Below are 22,939 nucleotides of genomic sequence, written 5' to 3'. Positions count from 1 at the left end.
ACTAGGTCTAGAATTTTTCCTTCTCTCGTCGGCTCCTGTCCCAGCTGCTCCATAAAGCTGTCCTTGATTTCATCAAGGAATTTTACCTCCCTAGAGTGTCCCAATGTTACATTTACCCAGTCAATATCGGGATAATTGAAATCACCCATTATTATTGTGTTGCCCAGTTTCTTTGTGTCCCTAATTTCCTTTAACATTTCTACATCCATCTGTTCATCCTGGCCAGGGGGACGGTAGTACACTCCTATCACTATCCTTTTCCCCTTTACACATAGAATTTCAATCATAGGGATTCTATCATGTGTTTTGTTTCCTGCAGAATTTTCAATCTGTTTGATTCAAGGCTCTCGTTAATATACAATGCTACCCCTCCACCAATTCAATCCACCCTATCACTACGATATAATTTGTACCCCGGTATGACAGTGTCCCACTAGTTATCCTCCTTCCACCAGGTGTCAGAGATGCCTATTATATCTAATTTTTCATTTAGTACAATATATTCTAACTCTCCCATCTTATTTCTTAGGCTCCTGGCATTCACATATAGACATTTCAAACTGTGTTTGTTGCTCCTGTTTACATCATGCTTAGTACTTGATAGTCTTAATTTGCAATCTTTTGTCTGATTTTTATTTTTATTTAGGGGCACATGAGCTACTATGGTCGCTTTTGCAACCTCACTATCAGGATACCCTATCTTCCCTGTTTTGGTGATATCTTTGAAAAGATACCTTATCCCAAACCATGCGCTTTGGAGCAACTGTCTCTATCTCCTTTTTAAATGCTGATGCCAGCAGCCTGGTCCCACCCGGGTTAAGGTGGAGCCCATCCTTTCAGAATAGGCTCCCCCTTCCCCAGAATGTTGCCCAGTTCCTAACAAATCTAAAACCCTCCTCCCTGCACCATCGTCTCATCCACGCATTGAGACTCCGGAGCTCTGCCTATCTCTTGGGCCCTGCGCGTGGAACAGGTAGCATTTCAGAAAATGCTATCCTAGAAGATCTGGATTTGAGCTTTCTACCTAAGAGCCTAAATTTGGCTTCCAGAACCTCTCTCCCACATTTTCCTATGTCATTGGTACCCACATGTACCAAGACAGCCAACTCCTCTCCAGCACTATCTAAAATCTTATGTAGGTGACGCGTGAGGTCCGCCACCTTCGCACCAAGCAGGCAAGTCACCAGGCGATCCTCACCTATCCTTATGCCTAATGATCGAAGATAGCATTAGAGGCAAAAAAGCATAGTAAAAATTTCTTTCGGTATATTAAAAGCAGGAAGCCAGCAAAAGAATTGGTTGGGCCGCTGGATGACCGAGGGGTAAAAGGGGTGATCAAGGAAGACAAAGATGTAGCGGAGAGATTGAATGAATTCTTCGCTTCGGTCTTTACCGAGGAAGATTTGGGTGGGATACCGGTGTCGGAAATGATATTTCAAGCGGACGAGTCGGAGAAACTTACTGACTTCACGGTAAACCTGGAGGACATAATGGGGCAGTTTGGCAAACTGAAGAGTAGCAAATCTCCTGGACCGGATGGTATTCATCCTAGAGTACTGCTAGTGATATGCAATTTATCCTTAAAATCGAGCGTGGTACCGGAAGATTGGAGGGTGGCCAATGTAACGCCCATTTTTAAAAAAGGTTCCAGGGAAGATCCGGGAAATTATAGACCGGTGAGTCTAATGTCGGTGCCGGGGAAAATGGTAGAGGCTATTATTAAAAACAAAATTACAGAGCACATCCGAGGACATGGATTACTGAGACCGAGTCAGCACACCTTTTGTGTGGGGAAATCTTGCCTGACCAATTTAATTCAATTTTTTGAAGGAGTAAACAAACATGTGGACAAAGGGGAGCCGGTTGATATTGTATATCTGGATTTTCAAAAGGCGTTTGACAAGGTACCTCATGAAAGGCTACAGAGGAAATTGGAGGGTCATGGGATAGGAGGAAAAGTCCTATTGTGGATTAAAAACTGGTTGAAGGATAGGAAACAGAGAGTGGGGTTAAATGGGCAGCATTCAGAATGGAGAAGGGTAGTTAGTGGGGTTCCTCAGGGGTCTGTGCTAGGAGCGCTGCTTTTTAATATATTTATAAATGATTTAGAGATGGGAGTAACTAGCGAGGTAATTAAATTTGCTGATGACACAAAGTTATTCAAAGTCGTTAACTCGCGACAGGATTGTGAACAATTACAGAAGGACCTTACGAGACTGGGAGACTGGGCGGCTAAATGGCAGTTGATGTTTAATGTAAGCAAATGCAAGGTGATGCATGTGGGAAAAAAGAACACAAATTATAGCTACGTCATGCAAGGTTCCGCGTTAGGAGTTACGGACCAAGAAAGGGATCTGGGTGTCGTCGTTGATAATACGCTGAAACCTTCTGCTCAGTGTGCTGCTGCGGCTCGGAAAGCGAATAGAATGTTGGGTATTATTAGGAAAGGTATGGAAAACAGGTGTGAGGATGTTATAATGCCGTTGTATCGCTCCATGGTGCGACCGCACCTTGAGTATTGTGTTCAATTCTGATCGCCGCACCTCAAGAAAGATATAGTGGAATTGGAAAAGGTGCAGCGAAGGGTGACTAAAATGATAGCGGGGATGGGACTACTTCCCTATGAAGAAAGACTAAGGAGGCTAGGGCTTTTCAGCTTGGAGAAGAGACGGCTGAGGGGAGACTTGATAGAGGTATATAAAATAATGAGTGGAGTGGAACAGGTGGATGTGAAACGTCTGTTCACACTTTCCAAAAATACTAGGACTAGGGGGCATGCGATGAAACTACAGTGTAGTAAATTTAAAACAAATCGAAGAAAAGTTTTCTTCACCCAACGTGTAATTAAACTCTGGAATTCATTGCCGGAGAACGTGGTGAAGGCGGTTAGCTTGGCAGAGTTTAAAAAGGGGTTAGATGGTTTCCTAAAGGACAAGTCCATAAGCCGCTACTAAGTGGACTTAGGAAAAATCCACAATTCCGGGAATAACATGTATAGAATGTTTGTGCGTTTGGGAAGCTTGCCAGGTGCCCTTGGCCTGGATTGGCCGCTGTCGTGGACAGGATGCTGGGCTCGATGGACCCTTGGTCTTTTCCCAGTGTGGCATTACTTATGTAGTGACATAGTGACATAGTAAATGACGGCAGATAAAGACCTGTACGGTCCATCCAGTCTGCCCAACAAGATAAACTCATTTTACATGGTATGTGATACTTTATATGTATACCCGAGTTTGATTTGTCCTTGCCTTTCCCAGGGCACAGAACGTAGAAGTCTGCCCAGCACTGTTCTTGTACTAAGTTCTGAAGCTTATGAAGTTCTGTACTTATGAATCACCAACTGCAACAGCTGTCCTAACCTTTCCCTCCCAGGCAGCATTTGGAGACATATCCTTGGTGCGAGAGGATAGTACATCTCCTGGTGGGCAGGTCCTGACTACAGGAGTACTTCCTACTTCACCAGGTTGATGCTCTCCTTCTAGGAGACCTCCCTCCTCCAAGGTAGCATAAGGGCTACCAGACTGGAGGTGGGACTTCTCTACAACATCCCTGTGGGTCTCCTCTATGTACCTCTCTGTCTCCCTCAGCTCCACCAAGTCTGCTACTCTAGCCTCAAGAGAACGGACACGTTCTCTAAGAGCTAGGAGCTCTTTACATCGGGCGCAAACATATGACATCTCACCAACTGGGAGATAATCATACATGTGACACTCAATGCAAAAGACTGGATAGCACCCCTCTCGCTGCTGGACTGCTGACTCCATCTTAGTGTTTTTGAGTTTTTCAATAATTTAAAACTTGCTACAGTATTAAGGATATTAGCCTAATATAAAAGCGTGTTTTAGTTTATATAGTATATTGTATGATTTATTTAGTGTTTCCTTTTTAGATGGTAATGAAATGTATTTAAAACTCTGTAAGAGCACTCCTTGCTTGTTAATCCTAATTACAATAACTGACTATAAATGAAGAGTTGTCCTAGGGGTGGGTGGGAAGACTAAACTAGATCCTGCAGTGCCTGCTAGATTCTATCTGTTAATGCTGTGGTACAAAGTTTTTAAAACTAAGTGGAAAAGACTATGGATATTATTTGATAAAATTTGCTTTTTATATTTTTATTTTTGCCTAACACTAACCTACAATTCCTCCTTTAAACCCCAATCTTTAAGTTCCCAAAGCACAAAGCAAAATAGCGTTCACTTACCAGAGAAATGTCCTCTCCTCTCGGAACTTCTCAGAAATTAATTCCTGATCAATTTAATCATCACACCTTCTTGAGACTAGAATTAAAAATAAAACATAGTGAGACTGAAGAGAGAGATTGAGTGATTCTTGGAAATATTCTGAATTTGTATGTGGAACAAAGGAAAATTGTAACATTGTATTTCTTGCAGAGAGGTAGTGTGGTGTGGGCTGCAAAATGGGAAAGGAGCACTGGCCTCAGGCTTGAGGCAGTCCACCAGTTAGGGTGGGAGCGTTCGGGTCTGTTGTGGTCCCAGAAAGGATGGCTACAGGCAGTGGTGTAGCGAGGGCGGCTGACACCCAGGGCGCACCCCCCCTCATCACGCGCACGCACCCCCACCCCCGGAGCGGATTCTTACCAAAGGGGGCAGGCGGGAGCCGCTCCGCCCCGATTGCACGTCGATGGGAGCTGCGTCGGCTCCGCTAGTTCCCTGCTCTCTCTGCCCCGGAACAGGAAGTAACCTGTTCCGGGGCAGAGAGAGCAGTGAACCAGCGGAGCTGACACACCCCCAGCGGCATGCACCTGGACTCTGTGTTGCACTGGGGCCTGTTAGGTGGCAGGAATTGGAGCAGTAGCATGGTCGTGGGTTCCTGTGCATGCCTGAAAGGGTCTCTGGTGTGGGGAAGCACAGCGAGAAGTAGGCAGGAACCTGCAAAAAAGAAAGCAGTACGCTCTAGGCCCACTGGGGAAAGTATTGTCCCGATTCAGGGCCATGCTGGGCTCCAAAGTGTGGCAGCTGGCTGGCCGTGTTGGAGTGAGCCTGGGAAACCAATTTGAGCATCAGTTGGCCCAAAGCAGGAGTCCAGAGAAACCCAGAATTCTGTGCATTGGTGCATTCATGTTCATTTATTTGTATTATTTATTAGGATTTATTTACCGCCTTTTTGAAGGCGGTGTACAGTAATAATGAGATTGCGGGACCACACAGGGCTCAAAAAGAAAGTAACACAGTAGCATAGTAACATAGTAGGTGACGGCAGAAAAAGACCTGTACGGTCCATCCAGTCTGTCCAACAAGATGAGCTCATATGCTCTACTTTATATGTATACCTGACCTTGATTTGTACCTACCATTTTCAGGGCACAGACCGTAGAAGTCTGCCCAGTACTAGCCCTGCCTCCCAACCCCTAGCCCCGCCACCCAACCACCGGCACTGCCACCCAATCTCCGCTAAGTTTCTGAGGGCCCATTCCTTCTGAACAGGATTCCTTTATGTTTATCCCACGCATTTTTGAATTCCATTACCGTTTTCATCTCCACCACCTCCCGCGGGGAGGGCATTCCAAGCATACACCACTCTCTCCGTGAAAAATGTTTCCTGACATTTTTCCTGATTCTGCCCCCCTTCAATCTCATTTCATGTCCTGTAGTTCTACTATCTTCCCATCTCCGGAAAAAGTTCATTTGCAGATTAATACCTTTCAAATATTTGAATGTCTGTATCATATCACCCCTGTTTCTCCTTTCCTCCAGAGTTGTGGAAGGTTTTTTTAAAGCCAACGATTGGAGAACGGAGAACACTGATTGTTTGGTGTCCAGCAAGTATTCTGAGGCTTATTACTTCCTTGGAGCTATCGGAGCTATTACATTTTGAGAGGCTATAATTGATTGGAGACAAAAATGGTGACCAGAATTCAAAAATTTCAGTGAGAGGGGGCAGCTGACAGCTGTCAGCTATTCTTTGGAAATACACTGAGATCTCTGTGAAGGCGTGAAATGCAGGAAATTGCCTGTTAGTCAGTAATTTACCAGCTATCAGAGAAAAAATAAGGTAACGTGAAGGGGCATAATCGAAAGGGACGTCCAAGTTTTGTTGAGGACGTTCTTGTAAAACGTCCTGATGGAGGGGTGGAGAAACCCGTATAATCAAAACAAGATGGATGTCCATCTTTCATTTTGATAATACAGTCGGGGATGCCCAAATCCTGAAATTTAGGTTGTCGTTAGAGATGGTCATCCCTAGACTTGGTCGTTTCTGATTTTCGGCGATAAACCAAGGACGCCCATCTCAGAAATGACCAAATGCAAGCCCTTTGGTCATGGGAGGAGCCAGCATTTCTAGTGCACTGGTCCCCCTTACATGCCAGGACACCAACTGGGCAACCTAGGGGGCACTGCAGTGGACTTCATAAATTGCTCCCAGGTACATAGCTCCCTTACCTTGTGTGCTGAGCCCCCCAAATCCCCCCAACCCCACTACCCACAACTGTACACCACTACCATAGCCCTTACGGGTGAAGGGGGGGCACCTAGATGTGGGTACAGTGGGTTTCTGGTGGGTTTTGGAGGGCTCGCTGTTTCCTCCACAAACGTAACAGGTAGGGGGGGATGGGCCTGGATCCACCTGTCTGAAGTGCACTGCACCCACTAAAACTGCTCCAGGGACCTGCATACTGCTGTGATGGACCTGAGTATGACATCTGAGGCTGGCATAGAGGCTGGCAAAAAATACACATGGGGAGAGAGGCAGAGGGAGTTGCTGGACAGGGGATAGAGGAGATTGTGTAAGGGGGATAAGCTTCTGAGTATGGTGAGAGAGGAAGGCTGGGAAAAGAGTGGGTGGTGAGAGGAGGAAGGCGGTGGGAGGCTGTGCTGGAGTCACCACTGTTAAAGGAGGAAGTGCTGTACCAGAGCCACCACTGAGAGGAGGGTAATGGAGCCACTGCAACAAAATCACTCTAGTGTTACTGAGAATTATCTCTCCTTGTTTAATCCAGAGTGAAACAGAGATCAAAAGACAGATAGTTGAGTCCGAGTTTGAAGAGTTACAACAGTGTCTGAATAAGGAGAAAAAGATTGTTCTCTCGAGACTGGAGGAGGAAGAGAAGAAGATTCTCCAGAGAATGATGGAAAATGAGACCCAGCTAGAAGAACAAAGTTCTTCCCTCATGCTGCTGATCACTGAGATAGAAGAGAAAAGTCAGCAGCCGGCCAACGAGTTACTGAAGGTGAGATTAGCAAATATATTTCTAAGGAGGTTACAGATCTTCCAAGAGGAATCAGGGAATTCATGTAGCAGATCAAAATATCTTACATAAGGTCCTGAATAAGGGCTGATTCTCCTGACAAACCGTGACAACATAAATAATAGAAATAAAGTCTATAATGTTTGGAGGATTAAATTGGGCAACTTTCATTTTTGAAAGTTTTGTATACTGTAGGGTCAGTAGAGAGGGACTATGCAACTTTTTTTTACAAAGCTAATATTTTTCATGTTCTCCAGCCTAAACACTGAGGGGTAAGTTAGTTCTGGGGTTAATTACTTTTTTTTTTTAATTGATAAACATTTCTCATTTTTTAAAGATGTAGATAGTCCATTCCTGAGGCTGAAATTTTGCAGGATTATACAGTTGATTTCCCTCTGTCCTCTCCCAGTGGGTCACATACGCACACATCACAACCTCCATCTCAGCTCTCCCAAACCAGGCCCTTGAGAATTTCTACATGCAGATCAGGGATCAGAGCCACTAAGGAGGTTTCAGTACTGTGCCCCATCCAAAAGTCTGATTGATTGGCATGAAAGGACGTGTGTTTTATCTAAATACTTGAAAAGTTGCCCAAGTATCAATTACAACTTAGGAGATAAATGGTAGGTTTGAAACAAGCTGATTCACTGGACAACACAATTTTTGTTTCCATAATGAGTTTGGGTGTTTCTTATAGATTTTTGGATGCTGATCATAGAAATGGCATCAACATTTTGTAGCTGTTATGTGATTGAGCAGAGCTGTGAGTAGAATATCCTAGTGTATAATGTGTTCTCATAAACTGTGAAATCTAACTAGAAATATTCTCTGTTTCATTTCCCTTTAGGACGTGAAGGATGCCCTGAGCAGGTACAAGTTAGTTTTCTGTCATTTTCTATGTGGCTAGATGGGTTTGAGTGAGGAAGAAGGGAATTAATCGAGTGGTGAGAATTGAGATTGAGAATTAGGGAGGTGGAATTGAGTGAGGAGAGGGAGAGTTAAGGTGTGGAGGAAGCACTGAGAAATGAAGGAGAAGAGATGGAGGAGAGGGGAGGAGAATTACAGACCTACCCTCCCTTCCCCCTGACTCTCCCTTTTTCATCCCTTTACTGACAGAACTTCTCTCCCAGCAACCTCCCTGTCCTCACCAATTTGGCCCTCCATGAATCCTCTCTTCATTCCCACCAAACTTTACCCTGTGAATCTCCTTTCCACCTCTACCCGGTACCGGAGGAGAAGGGTGCAACAGCTCTCCCAGAATCTCGGGAAGAACGGCCCGGAGACTCTCGTGCAGAGCGGCTGTAGAGAAAGACTGGGAAGCTGATGCAGGTGTCGAGGTCAGAGGCTGTTCCGGGCTGTCCAAGGTGGAGCGCATCGACACCTCCTGAACAGAGGGTGAGCGGTCCTCCCGGTGCCGATGCCTACTGGGTGCCGACTCCCTCGGCGACCCAGAGCTCTCGGTACCGAGGCAGGAAGGAGACTGGTGTCGATGCTTCTTTGATTTCTTCAAACGAAGCATGTCACCGGAGCTTCCCGGCACCGACGAGGAGGACGTAGAATCCAACCGTCTCTTCCTCGGGGCCGAGGCCGAAGAAGGTCGATCTCGGGGGGGGCTGTACCGCAGAAAACAGAGTAAGGTTAAATGCTCAATGGAGAAGGGTAAATAATGGGGTTCCTCAGGGTCTGTGCTGGGACCTCCACTTTTTAACTTTCCCACTCATGGCAGGCTCAATGCGGCTTACATATACAGGTACTTATTTGTACCTGGGACAATGGAGAGTTAAGTGACTTGCCCAGAGTCACAAGGAGCTACCTGTGCCTGAAGTGGGAATCAAACTCAGTTCCTCAGTTCCCCAGGACCAGAGTCCACCACCCTAGCCACTAGGCCACTCCTCCACTCCACTTAGACACAAATGATTTAGAAATGGGAATAATGAGTGAGGTGAGTAAATTTGCCGAGGACATAAAGTTATTCAAAGTTCTTAAAACACAAGAGGATTGTGAAAAATTGCAAGACAACCTTACATGACAGGGAGACAGAATCCAACTGGCAGATGACATTTAGATCTAGATTCTATAAATCTAATAAACCTTGGAGCTGGGACCCGTTCTCCCCCTAGCCCCCCCTCCCAGCCCCCCCTTCTCCCTCCCCTTCAATAACTCTCTAGAAACCAATATTGGGAAAACATAGGAGCAGCTTGCATTATTAACAATTCAAATGGATTAATTTGTACAAACTTGTCACCCCCCCCTTGCCCCGAGCTACATGGGTCCGGACATGCTGTCATCCTGGACCCCCCCCCCCCCCCCCATCCGCCGATCGCCATGTCAGCAAATTGGCAATCTCTTCTAGGCCCCGCCATCACAGCAAGAGCCCCGCTCCATGTGGACCTCCACACTTGTCTCCCGGGTCACCCAACCCGCCTTCCATGCTCTAGCTCAGCCCCCCCCCCCCCCCATGAGCCATATCTTTTGTAGCTCGGGGTTTGTTGTGTTGTTTATTTTTGCCACAAGAGGAGGGCCTTGAAACTGCAAGGACCCTCCTCCCTCAAAAGAAGCTGCGGCCTACTTCACTGTTGTCCCCAAATGAACTCTAAACAGTTTTGAATATCCAACAAAAACAAATCAAGTCCCACATCGGACAAGTGAACTCGGTCTCTAGCAAATAGTCCGGCGCATGACGTGTCCACCCATTCGTGCTTTATTTGAACACCCCCCCCTCCCCCCCCGGCCATAACCCAAAGGCCCACCTGCCGGTTTACCTTGCTGAGACCCTGCTGCCACGTGCGGGCCAGTAGACAAGCTGGTCTAGGAATGAAATGAGACCAAATCAGTTTGGTATCTGGGTACCACACCATTTCCAGGCGTAAGTCATCCTTCACTGTATCGATCAGCCTCTTTCCCGTCACACTGTCCACGTCATTGCCTCCCAAATGGATCAGCAACACTCGAGGGGGTCGATACCTTCCTCTCAATCGATACAGCAAGGACACAAGCTGACTCCAACGCATTCCGCGCTCGCCCCACCACGATATTCGGATGCCCGGCGTCGCCAATCCCAGATGAAGTCCACCTGGGCGCCTTGCTGCTCGAACACCGGCCCAGTGAACAAACAAATGCCCGACAATCCATACTGCATCGGTGACACCACCACATACAAAGGGGAGTCAACCAACATATACAGACCAGCCACAGTTCCAGACAACTGCTGACCCGGAAACCTCACCCTCCCACCCCCCACCCCCTCAAACCAGCCCCCATGTGCTCAGCGCCTACCTCCCTATCAGGCGGGCCTAATATAACCCCGATATGCTCCTGATGCCCACCGGCCTATGCTTCTAATAGCGTCCGCCTCTAACCCCGCCTGATTTGCACTGGTCGCTGCTCCAATTCGGAACGAATGGGTACCAAACTGCTTCGGATCTTCTCCCACCACCATGAGACACTGGCGCAATACTGCCGTGAATTGGTATCTCGTCAAGACCTCCCCGTCTGCATGCACCAACAAGGATTTTGGCCCCGCAGGGTGGCCCTCGAAGTAAGCCTCCAACAATGCAACCGGACAGTAGTCCGCGCCCGGAACCCCTCTCAACACTATCGTGCTGCCAACTCCTCTTTGGTCAGTTTTTGACCGCAACAATCTAATGCGTAACTGCCCATCCTGTATATAGGTATTCTCACGCAATAGACCGGAACACACGGCAACTGTCCGGCGTCATTCTACTAGCTCCTCCACTCGAAACGCCCTATAAAACGCCAACGCGAAGGCTGCACGGAACAACCGAGCTTCGAAATCCGACCGGGCCACCTGGCACATCACTTGCAACAGCTGCGCTAATATCCCGTGCATAATCGGCCGACGCGCATCCCCCACCGGAGGCACAACCCTCCCCCAGCCCTTCAACGTGCTACCGACCAAAAACTGGGAGACTGGAACCCCCCACCCAAAAGCCTTGCTGAAAAATAGAAAACCCGCCAGATGTCTTCTGACCACGCTGCACGAGCTACCCAACTCTTTGGCACGCGCGATGTAAGCTGCTAACAACTCGTCGGAAGCCTGTCCCTCCACCCAACCTTGGCTGGTTAGAAAACCCCGCACTCTGTCAAAACCACATATGCAGGCTGTCCACGTGGCTGGCACAACCGAAGCCTTCATCATCTGCCACACTTCAGGTCTCTGAGTCGCCAAAGCTGCTCCGGCATCTGCTGCCCTTCCTGGTCAGCCCCCGGTGCCAAGGTTCTGAACGTCTGAAATTGAAAACGAGACAGCGCGTCAATGATCCGATTATGGACATTTAAACGTGAACAGCGCAGCACTAATTCCCTCATTAGGGAGTTGACTAGTAAAAACGTGCCGACTGCTTGTTCACCGCCTCAACTACCCCTAAGTTATCACACCAAAGTACAATATTTTTATTCCGCAGTCGTCCTGGCCACAACTCACAGGCTACTACAAACGGAAACAGCTCCAGGAATATAATGTTTTTTGTGATCCCGGACCCCACCCACCAGTCCGGCCACTGCGCCCGGCACCAGGCGCCAGCACAATACACTCCGAAACCGTAACCCCCCCGCTGCATCGGTAAACAACTCTAGATCGACGTGCACCACAACTGCGCTCTGCAGCGCCAGCGTGCCGTTGAACTCAGCTAGGAATTCCAACCACATCCGTAAGTCTCTGCGCACCCCGCCGACAAACGGATATGGTGATGCGGATGTGTTTTTATGGGTGTCGCTGCCGCCAGGCGTCTCAAAAAGGCACGTCCCATCGAAAGCACTCTGCAGGCAAAATTTAGACTGCCCACTAATGACTGAATGGCCTCGAGGGTGGCCTTTTTCTGCTTGCAACACCCCCACGATCTGCGCCTCTAGCTGCTCTACCTTCCCCTGCGGTAACCAAGTCACTATCTGCGTGGCATCAATTTCAATACCCAGAAATGTCAGGACTGAAACTGGACCCTCCGTTTTGTCCGCCGCCACTGCCATAAAGGCAGCCAGTAACCGACCGGAAGCACCCCCGCCCGGTGCCCCTATAAACAGAAAGTCGTCTAAATAATGGACCAGCGTATCGAGCCCCGCCTTCTGAGCTGTCACCCAGTGCACGAAGGAACTAAAGCGCTTGAAAATATGCGCAAGACACAGAACATCCCATCGGCATGCATCGGTCATAGTAAAAGGCCCCTTCAAAATGAAAACCGAGCAAAGGAAGCGCAGACGGGTGCACTGGCAGCAGCCTAAAGGCTGCCTCAATATCCACCTTCACCAGCTGAGCACCCACCTCCGGGTACAAGAGGTTATGGATAAGGCAAAACTTCCCCAGCGTTTTCTTAGGGATCACCGCCAGCAGGGAAATCATGAAAGGGGAATAAGGGGGACTCTAGAAAGGACCCACAATCCTACCTTAACTCAACTCTTCGTCCAATTTCCTCCATACCACCTCCCTCAGTTTTGACACCGACGCCGAGTTCCGCACCCAATTTGACTCCACCTACTCTTGATAAGGGATAGTAAACCCCTCCCGATAGCCGCGCTCCGAGTCAGCCGCCTTCCTCGCCGGGTATCGATGAAGCCATGGCAGCATTGCATCAACCAGCACCGGCATGGGGGCCCGTCCCGCCCATTTACTTAGCAAGGGGTGTACCCCCTGCCCCTTTCTTGGTACATTTAATCGCGGCATGCCCCTGCCCGCATTTGAAACAGGCGTTTCGGAATTTACAGTCAGGGAAGAGACATGCCGCTCTATTAAACCGCCAGCAAACATCTGTGGGTGCGCCAGTCCCTGTCCCAGCCGTGCCCCCTCCCCTTGACACGAAAGGACCAGCTACTCTTGGCCTGCAGAATACCCCCCTTCCCACTCCCCCTGCCGCGCGAGGGGCCATGCGCACTAGCCATAAATTTATATCCTGTGTCCCCAACGTCGTGTAAGTTCTCTTCCATCTTATCCCGAAAGGCTTCGTCATAATTTAACCAAACCCAACCCCTAAAACGCTGAAACGCATCCAAAACCGAATCTGCATATGCCAACAAGAGGCCATACTGGCCCTGGTCCCGCTGCCCCCAAACGCTAGCCAAGCGTAAAAATGCACGCAACCAATTAACTATCGTCTTTGCTACCTTTCACTCCTTCCCAGCCTCTGCCTTCTTATCCCACTTCTTCTCTCACCTAGGCTTTCTACCTTCCAGCAATCTGAATATGTCTATGCACTTTCGATACTGAATCCTCCGTCACAACAATCGGGGTTCCTGTTCCCACAACTCCGACAATGCCACTAAAGCCGGTGGCCCTCTCTCGCCCGCCCCTGGGATCACCGCCTTGGCTCCTCCCGACTCCCCACCCTCGATCCTAGAAGTGGAGAAAGAGGAAGTAGAAACAGCAGAGGAGGAGCCAGAGGACGAGGACCTGTCCCTCTTCCCTCTCCCCCCATCTGCGCAGCCCCCTCCTCCCCTTATCTCTCCGTGCACACTCACTATTACCGAGTCCAGATGGTCCCGCACTTGAGAGCGTTGTCCCCTACGTTGCTGCCGGGCCGCTTCCTGCCGCGCCTTCCTCCAGCCCTGCACTCTCCACACTCGCTGAGGGCCACTCTCGTCCTCCCGTCTGCTCCGTCTCCGTTTGTCCCACCCATGTCATCCTGGGCTGTTCCGGCTCCTGTCCTGGGCCTCCTGTTGCATGTACTCCGGCCCCTGTGAGGTCACCTTGCACCTGAAAAGACAAGTGGGGAAGAGCAGCAGGGCCAGCCCACCTTGCGCCCCAACCTGCTTCCCGTACACCTGCCTCATTACTTCCTGGACTCGCCTGCCTGTGCGCTGGCCGTGGAGGCATCCCAAACGCGGGCCACGCACCCCATTGGTACGGGCCCCACCCCATCATGGCCCCGCTCACACCCGGAGGGATCCCTTCCCCGAAGCCACCCATCGCCGGACCCTCCGCGAAGGATGGGCTCCATGCTCCGCCCACACCCCCAGCCAGTTCGTGCGCTCATTGTGGCAGCGCCCCACTCCTGCTCTCCGAATACTCTACCCCCTACAAATCATCCCTTCCCCTCTCCCTACAGAGCCTCCCCCACCCAAGGTGCTCACCCCGGTGGCCCTCCATACCACCCCCATGCCACCCTGGTCTACTTCCTCTTCTGGTACCAACCCCCGCCTCTGCGCACCCCCTGTCCTGCCTGCACTGATATGGCGAGTTTTCTAGTGTTTCTTTCCTGCCTCAGCTGCATCTGCAGCTATGGCTGTTCTAGCAATCTCTTTAGACCTCCGTGGGCCTACCGGCTCCCCCCCCCCCCCCCCCAAACTCACTGCTTCAGGACTTCTCTCTACAGAGTCACTCGCACAGAAAGACACCTCTTCTCCTCTGTCTTCCTTTCCCGTCTCCACTAGTCCATCCGCCATGTTGGAAAGCACCTGGGCTCCGCAAACCACCTGTGCAAACCACCTCCGAGGATCACCAATGCCCTGGAGTCTGACGCCACCCCCCTCCTTTATTTCCTTGCCTAGCCCCGCCCCCTTCCTTCTCCTTTGGCCAATAGGCAGGGGTGTGCTGGTAAATTGTTAACAGGGGGCTCTCTCTCGCCAGCAAAGTAAAAAAGAATTCAGGAGGGGCCCAAGCCCACATTTTGGGATCCATTTGTTAAAGTAACCATGGAGAACCGGCTCCCAAAATTCTTAAAAACTTAACAAATGGCTCTCGAGAGCCTGTGAGAGCCTGCTCCAGCACACCACTGCCAATAGGTAGCCTGTCCTAGCACTAGGGCAGGCTGCCTCTTTCAACCTGCCCAATCCCCAGCCTGGAAGCTCCTCCACACGGCCCGTGCTCGCTCCCATCATGCCCCAGAGCTGACTCGAACGGGCCCAGCCTTCATTTAACTGGGCCCTTTGAGACCAGCTCTCGAGCCTCCTAAACATCTAAGTGAAAAATGCACAAAATCAAGCCTTAGGATGGATGTTTGCCAGTATTCTTAGTAGACTGGCCACACAGACATCTCAGTAGAGCAGTGGGGGACCCTAGGAGGTCCCAGGTACACATCTTACCACTGCCCCATTATCTTGTATGGTGAGCCTTCCAAAATCCGTAGAAAAACTACTGTACACAACTACAATAGCCTTTATGGCTGCAGGTGTCACCTATATGTAGGTACAGTAGGCTTTTGGTAAGTTTTGGAGGGCTGACACTTTCCACCACAAGTGTAACAGATACAGGGAGATATGGGCCTGGCCCATATCTCTGACCACTAGGCTACTCCAGGGACCTGCTTGCTGCTCTAATAGGACTGACCATAACATCTGAGACTTTGGGGGGTAGGAGGGTGTCAATGACCACTAGGGGAATACGGGGAGGGGGGGGTCATGCCTTAATCCCTCCAGTAGTCATTTGGTCATTTAAGGCACCTTTTTGTGACTTAGTTGTGATAAAAACAAATCTAGACCAAAACATCTAAATTGTAGCCCTGGATATTTTTGTTCTGTTCCATTGTGGCAGAAAAACATCCAAGTGTTAGGAATGCCCAAATCCTGCCCCTAACACACTCCCTTGCATAGCAAAAATTTTTAAAAATGGGTTTCAAAAATAGCGATTTCCAAATGCCATTTTGTGCCACTTTTTGAATGTTTTCCTATTTCAAAAATGAGTCAGAAAATGGAGTGTTCATGGTATATTTCATTCCTTCCGCTGTTCATATCTCTATCCCCTGGGTGTGAACATCTCCCAGAATAATCCCAGTGACTCTCTAACCCATAGGTGTCAGAAAATGAAGTTTCCAAAACCGGAGGCTGTTTCTACTGATCTGAAAATGGGTTTCCAATTCAGGTACCCTCAGCAGCTGAAGAAATGGATTACAACATTTGGAGGTGAGGAATTGATCGCTTTTTAATTTCGTTTGTCCTCTTTACAAATGCTCTGGATGATTCTGTAAAAATGTGCAGAAATAAATGTATAAATCTGAGAAACAGACACCACAGTAAAATACAGTGTTACATTGTTAACCCTGCAGGAAGTTACAGTGTTATACTGTTCACCCCACAGTAAGACTCAGGGGAAGATGCACTAAACAATCGTTAGAGCCCTTCCCTTACCGATTCCCTTAGCAAATCGGTAAGGGAAGGGCATGAATCAAGGAAAAGGAATGCAAATGAGCTGCTCGTTGTAGCTCACTTGCATTCTCTATTCCTTCGGTACGTTAAACAGTCGGAAGGTTAAAAAAAAAATAAAAAAGGTGCCTATGGACGGCCTTTATGGACGGCCTTTGCCCCCTGCCACCCAACCCCCGCCCGAGGTCGCCGCTGCTCCCCGCTCCCCCCCCCTGCATTTAAATCAGAACTTTAGGCAGCCCCAGCCCCCCTCCCTTCCTCCTCCCTCCCTCCCAATGACAGCTTCCCGGCCGTCCTCCATGGCTCCGCCCCCTCCCCCGCCACCCCCCCCCGAGGTCGTCATCGTCGTCGTCGCCGCCGCTTCCCCCCTCCACCCGCCCCCCTCCGTCTGCCACCGGGCCCTCACAGTGCCTCTCACCTCCGTGAGAAGCCGCTGCACTGGCAACAGCTGATCGCCTCTGGACTTCCCTCCTTTGCTCCTGGTCCGCCCTCGTCTGACGTAGGACTGGTTTCACTGAGGTCTTTTTTTCTCCACCTCCTTTCAACAAAGTCCATATTCCCCCTGGAACACTCGTGGTTCATGATTGTAGAAATGTTTTTGAATATTATGATTTCAATTACCTCAATATTGACTGGGTAAATGTAACATCAGGGCACGCTAGGGAGGTGAAATTCCTTGACGAAATCAAGGACTGCTTTTTTTTTTTTTTTTTCATTTTCAAAATAACATTTACATTAAGTAAATATAGGAAAATCAGGTAAATATTCAAAGGCATATTTTCCCCCACCCCTTTAACTCAAGGAGTAATAAAAGAAATTACATTGTTACTTAGTCCACAATATACGATCAAGATATAAGGAAATATTCAAACAAGAAAAAAAAGAAAAAAAGATAATTATAAGGGTAGAGCCCAGTTCCTGCCTGCGGTTTCAGCTCCCTACTGGGGTGACCAGAACTCTTTCGCCACCACTCTCTTTAGCAATTATAAACTGTCGCAGCTTATCTGGTTCAAAAAATACATAGTATGTTGTATTTAAGGAAATTATACATCTACAGGCAAATTTCAATTTAAATGTACCCCCTAGAGCGAGAACCCGGGGCCTAAGTCCCAAAAATTCTCTTCTCCTTCTCTGAGTATTTTTACTGAGATCAGGAAAAATTTGTATTTTTGATCCAAAAAACTGGGCAGCCATATGTCTGAAGTAGAGTCTGAAGACATGGTTTCTATCAGTCTCAAAAGCAAAGGTAACAAGAAGGGTCGTACGCTCAGTTACCACTTCTAAAGATGATGTTTCTAAGAATTGTGTTAGATTTATTTCCGGAGTCTCTATTTGAGCTACTTTGGCTCCTGTAACATAGAAAGCTTTCACAATAGGAGGCTTAGCTTCTTTTGGAATAGCAAGTACTTCAAGGAAATATTTATTCAGCATTTCTATAGATGATATTAAAGGAGTCTTGGGAAAAATCAAGGACTGCTTTATGGAGCAGCTGGTACAGGAGCCGACGAGAGAAGGAAAAATTCTAGACCTAGTCCTTAGAGGAGGGCATGATCTGGTGCGGGAGGTAATGGTGCTGGGGCCGCTTGATAACAGTGATCATAATATGATCAAATTTGATATTAACTTTGAAGTAAGTATATATAGGAAATCAAATACATTAGAGTTTAACTTTAAAAAAAGAGACTATGAAGGGGGGGGGCGTTCCAAGATGGCGGACGGATTGGCAGACGCTCAACACCGATGCTGACTTTCCCTAGGTGCACGATTGCAACAGCAAAGTTTCCTAAAAATGCCTCACACCAAACGGAAAGGGGTGGTAAAGGGCTTACCAGTGAAAATTCCCGATGCCGTCCTAGTGCAGACGACGATGGAGAGGTTTGCCGCCAGCACTCCACGTAGAACCGGCTTGAGTTTCCCCGCAGTGGAGGACGAAGGTGGATCGTCTTTTCCACGGGGAGTTGAGACCTCACTATCCTCGCCGGAAATTAACCCCCCGCCTTGCCCAGCAGGCCTCAGAAGTGGGTTAGGACTTCTAGAAACGTCGGAAGACGGCGAAATAGAAGACCTGTACACTGGAGCTCAAAATGAGGCCCTGGGACAACAACAGAATAAAGTGGAGCTTAAGACCCCCGAGGCGGTAACTTTGGACACTATCTGGACAGCGATACAGACATTAACGTCCGTTGTAACCCCAATCGTGAGTAAATTAGACTTGGTAACTTCGGCGTTGGATACCTTTAAAAAAGAATCTGAAAAGACTAATATAGCTGTTCAACAAGACTTAAGTACTTTGAAAGAGAAATCTGATATGCTTATTAAGGATAAGATGGCAATTCATCGAAAGATAGAATACTTTGAAAACTATAATAGACGTTTAAACTTAAGGTTTTTGAATTTTCCTGTTTCCTCTGAATTTAATGCGAAGGAATTGTTTAAAAAATTTCTTATGGAAAATCTTCTATACTCCCCAGAATTGATTCCCCCAATTAACAAAATATATTACTTACCAGATTTGAAAAGGGGAGAAAAATTGAAGACTCCAGGAGATTTACAAAATCTAACAGCCTTCTTGGAACAATCAGTTACTGAAATTCAAATTAGAAAAACTATGCTTGTTTCATTAGTCTTTGAACAGGATGTGAATGCCATATTGAAAATGTACTTTAAAAACTCAACTAAAATGTTTCTTGGAGAAAAGATATGGATATATCCAGATGTGGTGAAAACCACACAAGATAGAAGAAAAGCTTTTTTAGCTTATAGAGAAGAAACTCGATTGCTTGGGGCAAGATTCATTCTGTCATATCCCTGTAAATGTATGATAAATTACTTAGATAAAAAATATGTGTTCTTTGAACCGGAACAACTGAGAGTCTTTTTAGATATGAAAAAGATAACCAGATAGTGTCCGAAAAAAAAAAAAAAATATAAGATCAGGATTAATATATAAAAGTGTGGAGTTTATCCAGGCCATATTCATTTAAAATTTGTTTACCACATGTTTAAATTCCATCATTAATGTTATGCCCCCCTTCTTTTGGTGGTCTAGGAAAGAATTGAAAATATTATGTTCTTTATACCTCCCTTAGAGTACGAGGGGAGAGTTTTATTTCCTATTAATTACCATATATATTCTGTTTTTCTTGAACAAGATTGAATGCTTGTATAAAATGTTGAAATTATAAATAAAAATTAAAAAAAAAAAAAAAAAAAAGAGACTATGATAAAAAATATGGAAGGCAGCTGGACAAAAAAATCTCAGATATCGAACAGCAAGGGGGCGTGTCAAGATGGCGACATGCAGTTGACCGAGGTTCGAGCCTTTCCTGAATCTACACTCTGTTTTAAAAATATTTTCTTCGATGCCGCATACCAAAAGGAAGGTAACGGTCCGGGAAAAACCTTTGACAACCCGGACCTCTTCTCCACATCAAGTGTCGATTGAAAGGTTCACCTCGCGAATTTCCACCCAGGACGCCGAGAGGAGCCCGGCTGTCCTCCAGGAGAGGGAAATCCTTGAGGACTTGGGCCTAGATGTTACGCTTTCTCCTCAGGCGCTTCATCCACCGCTCCCTCCGGACGGCCGCCAGATTCAGAGAGGATCTCCCGAAACCGAAGTGTTTGTGCTGGGGACCTCGTTCGAAGGTGCTGGAAAAGCGGACTCTGAAGGAATGCAAGGCCTTACTGGCCTGGGCAGTGAATGGAAGCCATTGAGAGCTGCTCCGGCAACGGTGTCGTTGGAGAACGTGTGGGTAGTTCTCCAACAGCTGGCAGTAACCGTAGAGAAATCCACGAAAGAAATCTCCACACTAGTGAGTACAATGAATACTTTCTCTGACTCTCTGGCTACTATTAAAACGGAGTTTACAACTCAAACAACAAAGCTTAATCAGGATGTAAGAAAACTACAAGACTTATCCTCCGAAATGATAAAAGATAAAACTGTTATGAAAAGAAGGACTGAACAAATAGAAAATTACAATCGGAGACTAAATCTGCGCATTTTAAACTTTCCGAGAGAAATAGGTATATCACCATTGGATGCCTTTAAAAATGATCTGATTGAAGTATTGAAATATTCCTCTGAAGTTTTGCCTCCGATAAATGAGATTTACTACATACAAAATAAAGACCGCTCGGAAGGAAAAATCTCAAATGACAAAATAAATGTATCTGAATTGCTGGAAGTCTCCCTATCAGAACATTCAGAAAGAATGACTTTATTTGTTCAATTTGTCTTTCAACAGGATGTAGAAGCGTTAAAAAGACTATATTTTCGAAAAATGAATGACTTATTTTATGGTAAAACAGTACGTATATACCAAGATGTCACAAAGCAGACACAGGAAACTAGAAAAATGTTTTTTTGAGTATGAGAAAGGAAACTTTAGAAATGGGAGCCTCATTCTTTTTGAACTATCCTAGTAAAATGTGTTTTGAAACATGAAGGCTTGAAATATATATTTTTTCAGCCAGAACAGTTAAGCAGTGGCGTAGGAAGGGGGGGGGCGGTGGGGCGGTCCGCCCCGGGTGCACGCCGCTGGGGGGTGTCGGCGCCTCGCTGGTTCCTTGCTCTCTCTGCCCCAGAACAGGTTACTTCCTGTTCTGGGGCAGAGAGAGCAAGGAGCCAGCGAGGCGCCGACGCCCCCCCAGTGGCGTGCTCTCGGCGGATTGGCCCTCCCACCCGCCCCTCACCGCCTTCCAGGTATGTTCTCACGGGCGGGGGGGGGGTGTTGCGCTACAGAGGGGGGAGGGTGCGTCGCGCTGCACCCGGGGGGGGGTGCGCAGCGGCGACCCGCCCCGGGTGTCAGCTGCCCTCGTGACGCCACTGCAGTCAAGAGTTTTTCTTGATTCCAGGAAATTGTCTGCGGTTGCTACCAACTGATTAAGAAGGTGTTAAAGTAGGTGTGAAAATGCGTGTTAAGTCTATTCTGTTATAAATTGTACTTGTTAAATTTCCCTTTTATTCTTAAAACACGCCCCCCCCCCCTCCTTTTTTATTTTGTTTATTGTGATTTAAAGAAGACATTTAAATTTAAATTTGTTATGATGTTCACTACGGTTGATATATTCCTAAGTTTATTTTTGGTCTGCTTTTCTTAAGCAAGATCTTCTTGTAATATAAAATATTTGGAAAATATAAATAAAGAATAAAAAAAAAACCCTCAGATATCTAAAATGACATGTTGCCAACAAACTATCAAAACATATTTTATTTTAGTTACATTTGTACCCCGCTTTCCCACTCGTAGCAGGCTCAATGTGGCTTACATGGGGCAATAGAGGGTTAAGTGACTTGCCCAGAGTCACAAGGAGCTGCCTGTGCAGGGAATCTAACTCAGTTCCTCAAGACCAAAGTCCACCACCCTAACCACTAGGCCACTCCTCCACTGTTGCTACTATTTGAGATTCTACATGGAATGTTGCTATTCCACTAGCAACATTCCATGTAGAAGTCGGCCCTTGCAGATCACCAATGTGGCCGCGCAGGCTTCTACATGGAATGTTGCTAGTGGAATAGCAACATTCCATGTAGAATCTCCAATAGTAGCAACAGAATCTCCAATAGTAGCAACATTCCATGTAGAATCTCCAATAGTATCTATTTTATTTTTGTTACATTTGTACCCTGCGCTTTCCCACTCATGGCAGGCTCAATGCGGCTTACATGGGGCAATGGAGGGTTAAGTGACCTTCACAAGGAGCTGCTTGTGCCAGGAATCGAACTCAGTTCCTCAAGACCAAAGTCCACCACCCTAACCACTAGGCCACTCCTCCACTGTTGCTACTATTTGAGATTCTACATGGAATGTTGCTATTCCACTAGCAACATTCCATGTAGAAGTCGGCCCTTGCAGATCACCAATGTGGCCGCGCAGGCTTCTACATGGAATGTTGCTAGTGGAATAGCAACATTCCATGTAGAATCTCCAATAGTAGCAACATTCCATGTAGAATCTCCAATAGTATCTATTTTATTTTTGTTACATTTGTACCCTGCGCTTTCCCACTCATGGCAGGCTCAATGCGGCTTACATGGGGCAATGGAGGGTTAAGTGACCTGCCCAGAGTCACAAGGAGCTGCTTGTGCCAGGAATCGAACTCAGTTCCTCAGGACCAAAGTCCACCACCCTAACCACTAGGCCACTCCTCCACTCCTGAGTAGCAGGGCATAACTTAAATCACAAGGTTTCCCAGCAGCTCTACTGGACCAAATTTACTTTCCCACCAATATCTCAAAATGGAACAACTGAGGGACATTGTAAATATAGGGATCCTTTTACTAAGCCACAGTTTTTTCCTCATTATTATGGTTGCTTAAAGGGTGGGGGTGGGGGAGAGTGAAAAGGGAATTGTTTGGGGTGGAAATATGATTGTTTATATGACTAGATTCATATGGTTTTGTGGATTTTGCATTAAAATAAATACAAAATGATTTAAACATTAAAAATGTTGACTGCCGTGGGCTGAATATGGGCTGGATAATGTCATGTTCTTACTTTATACCAGCTGTACCATCAGTTCTGCCCAAAGCAACAATGACCTTGCGTTGTCTATTGTGACTCCTATTTGAATATAACCTGAAGAAGGAATGGGTGATAAGGCAAAGCTTGTTTTATTTTGCTGCATTGCACCCTGGAA

The 22,939-nt window shown here is 47.2% G+C and overlaps 2 protein-coding genes across 5 annotated transcripts in view; one reads left to right on the top strand and one right to left on the bottom strand.

Annotated features, from left to right (window-relative positions):
- LOC115468286 (E3 ubiquitin-protein ligase TRIM39-like) overlaps positions 1-22,939 on the bottom strand; it is an 875,973-nt gene that overhangs the window by 129,282 nt on the left and 723,752 nt on the right. The window lies entirely within an intron of this gene.
- The window catches only part of LOC115468283 (E3 ubiquitin-protein ligase TRIM39-like), a 572,298-nt gene that overhangs the window by 8,406 nt on the left and 540,953 nt on the right, over positions 1-22,939 (top strand). The window contains exons 3-4 of the mRNA XM_030199882.1: positions 6,962-7,192; positions 8,058-8,080. Coding sequence (XP_030055742.1) covers positions 6,962-7,192; positions 8,058-8,080 — 254 coding nt within the window. The remainder of the gene's footprint in view (positions 1-6,961; positions 7,193-8,057; positions 8,081-22,939) is intronic.

This window comes from Microcaecilia unicolor, chromosome 4 (genome assembly GCF_901765095.1).
Source record: "Microcaecilia unicolor chromosome 4, aMicUni1.1, whole genome shotgun sequence".
Lineage (NCBI taxonomy): Eukaryota > Metazoa > Chordata > Amphibia > Gymnophiona > Siphonopidae > Microcaecilia > Microcaecilia unicolor.
The sequence above is the reverse complement of the archived record's forward strand: the minus strand, read 5'-3'. Positions and strand labels throughout refer to the sequence as shown.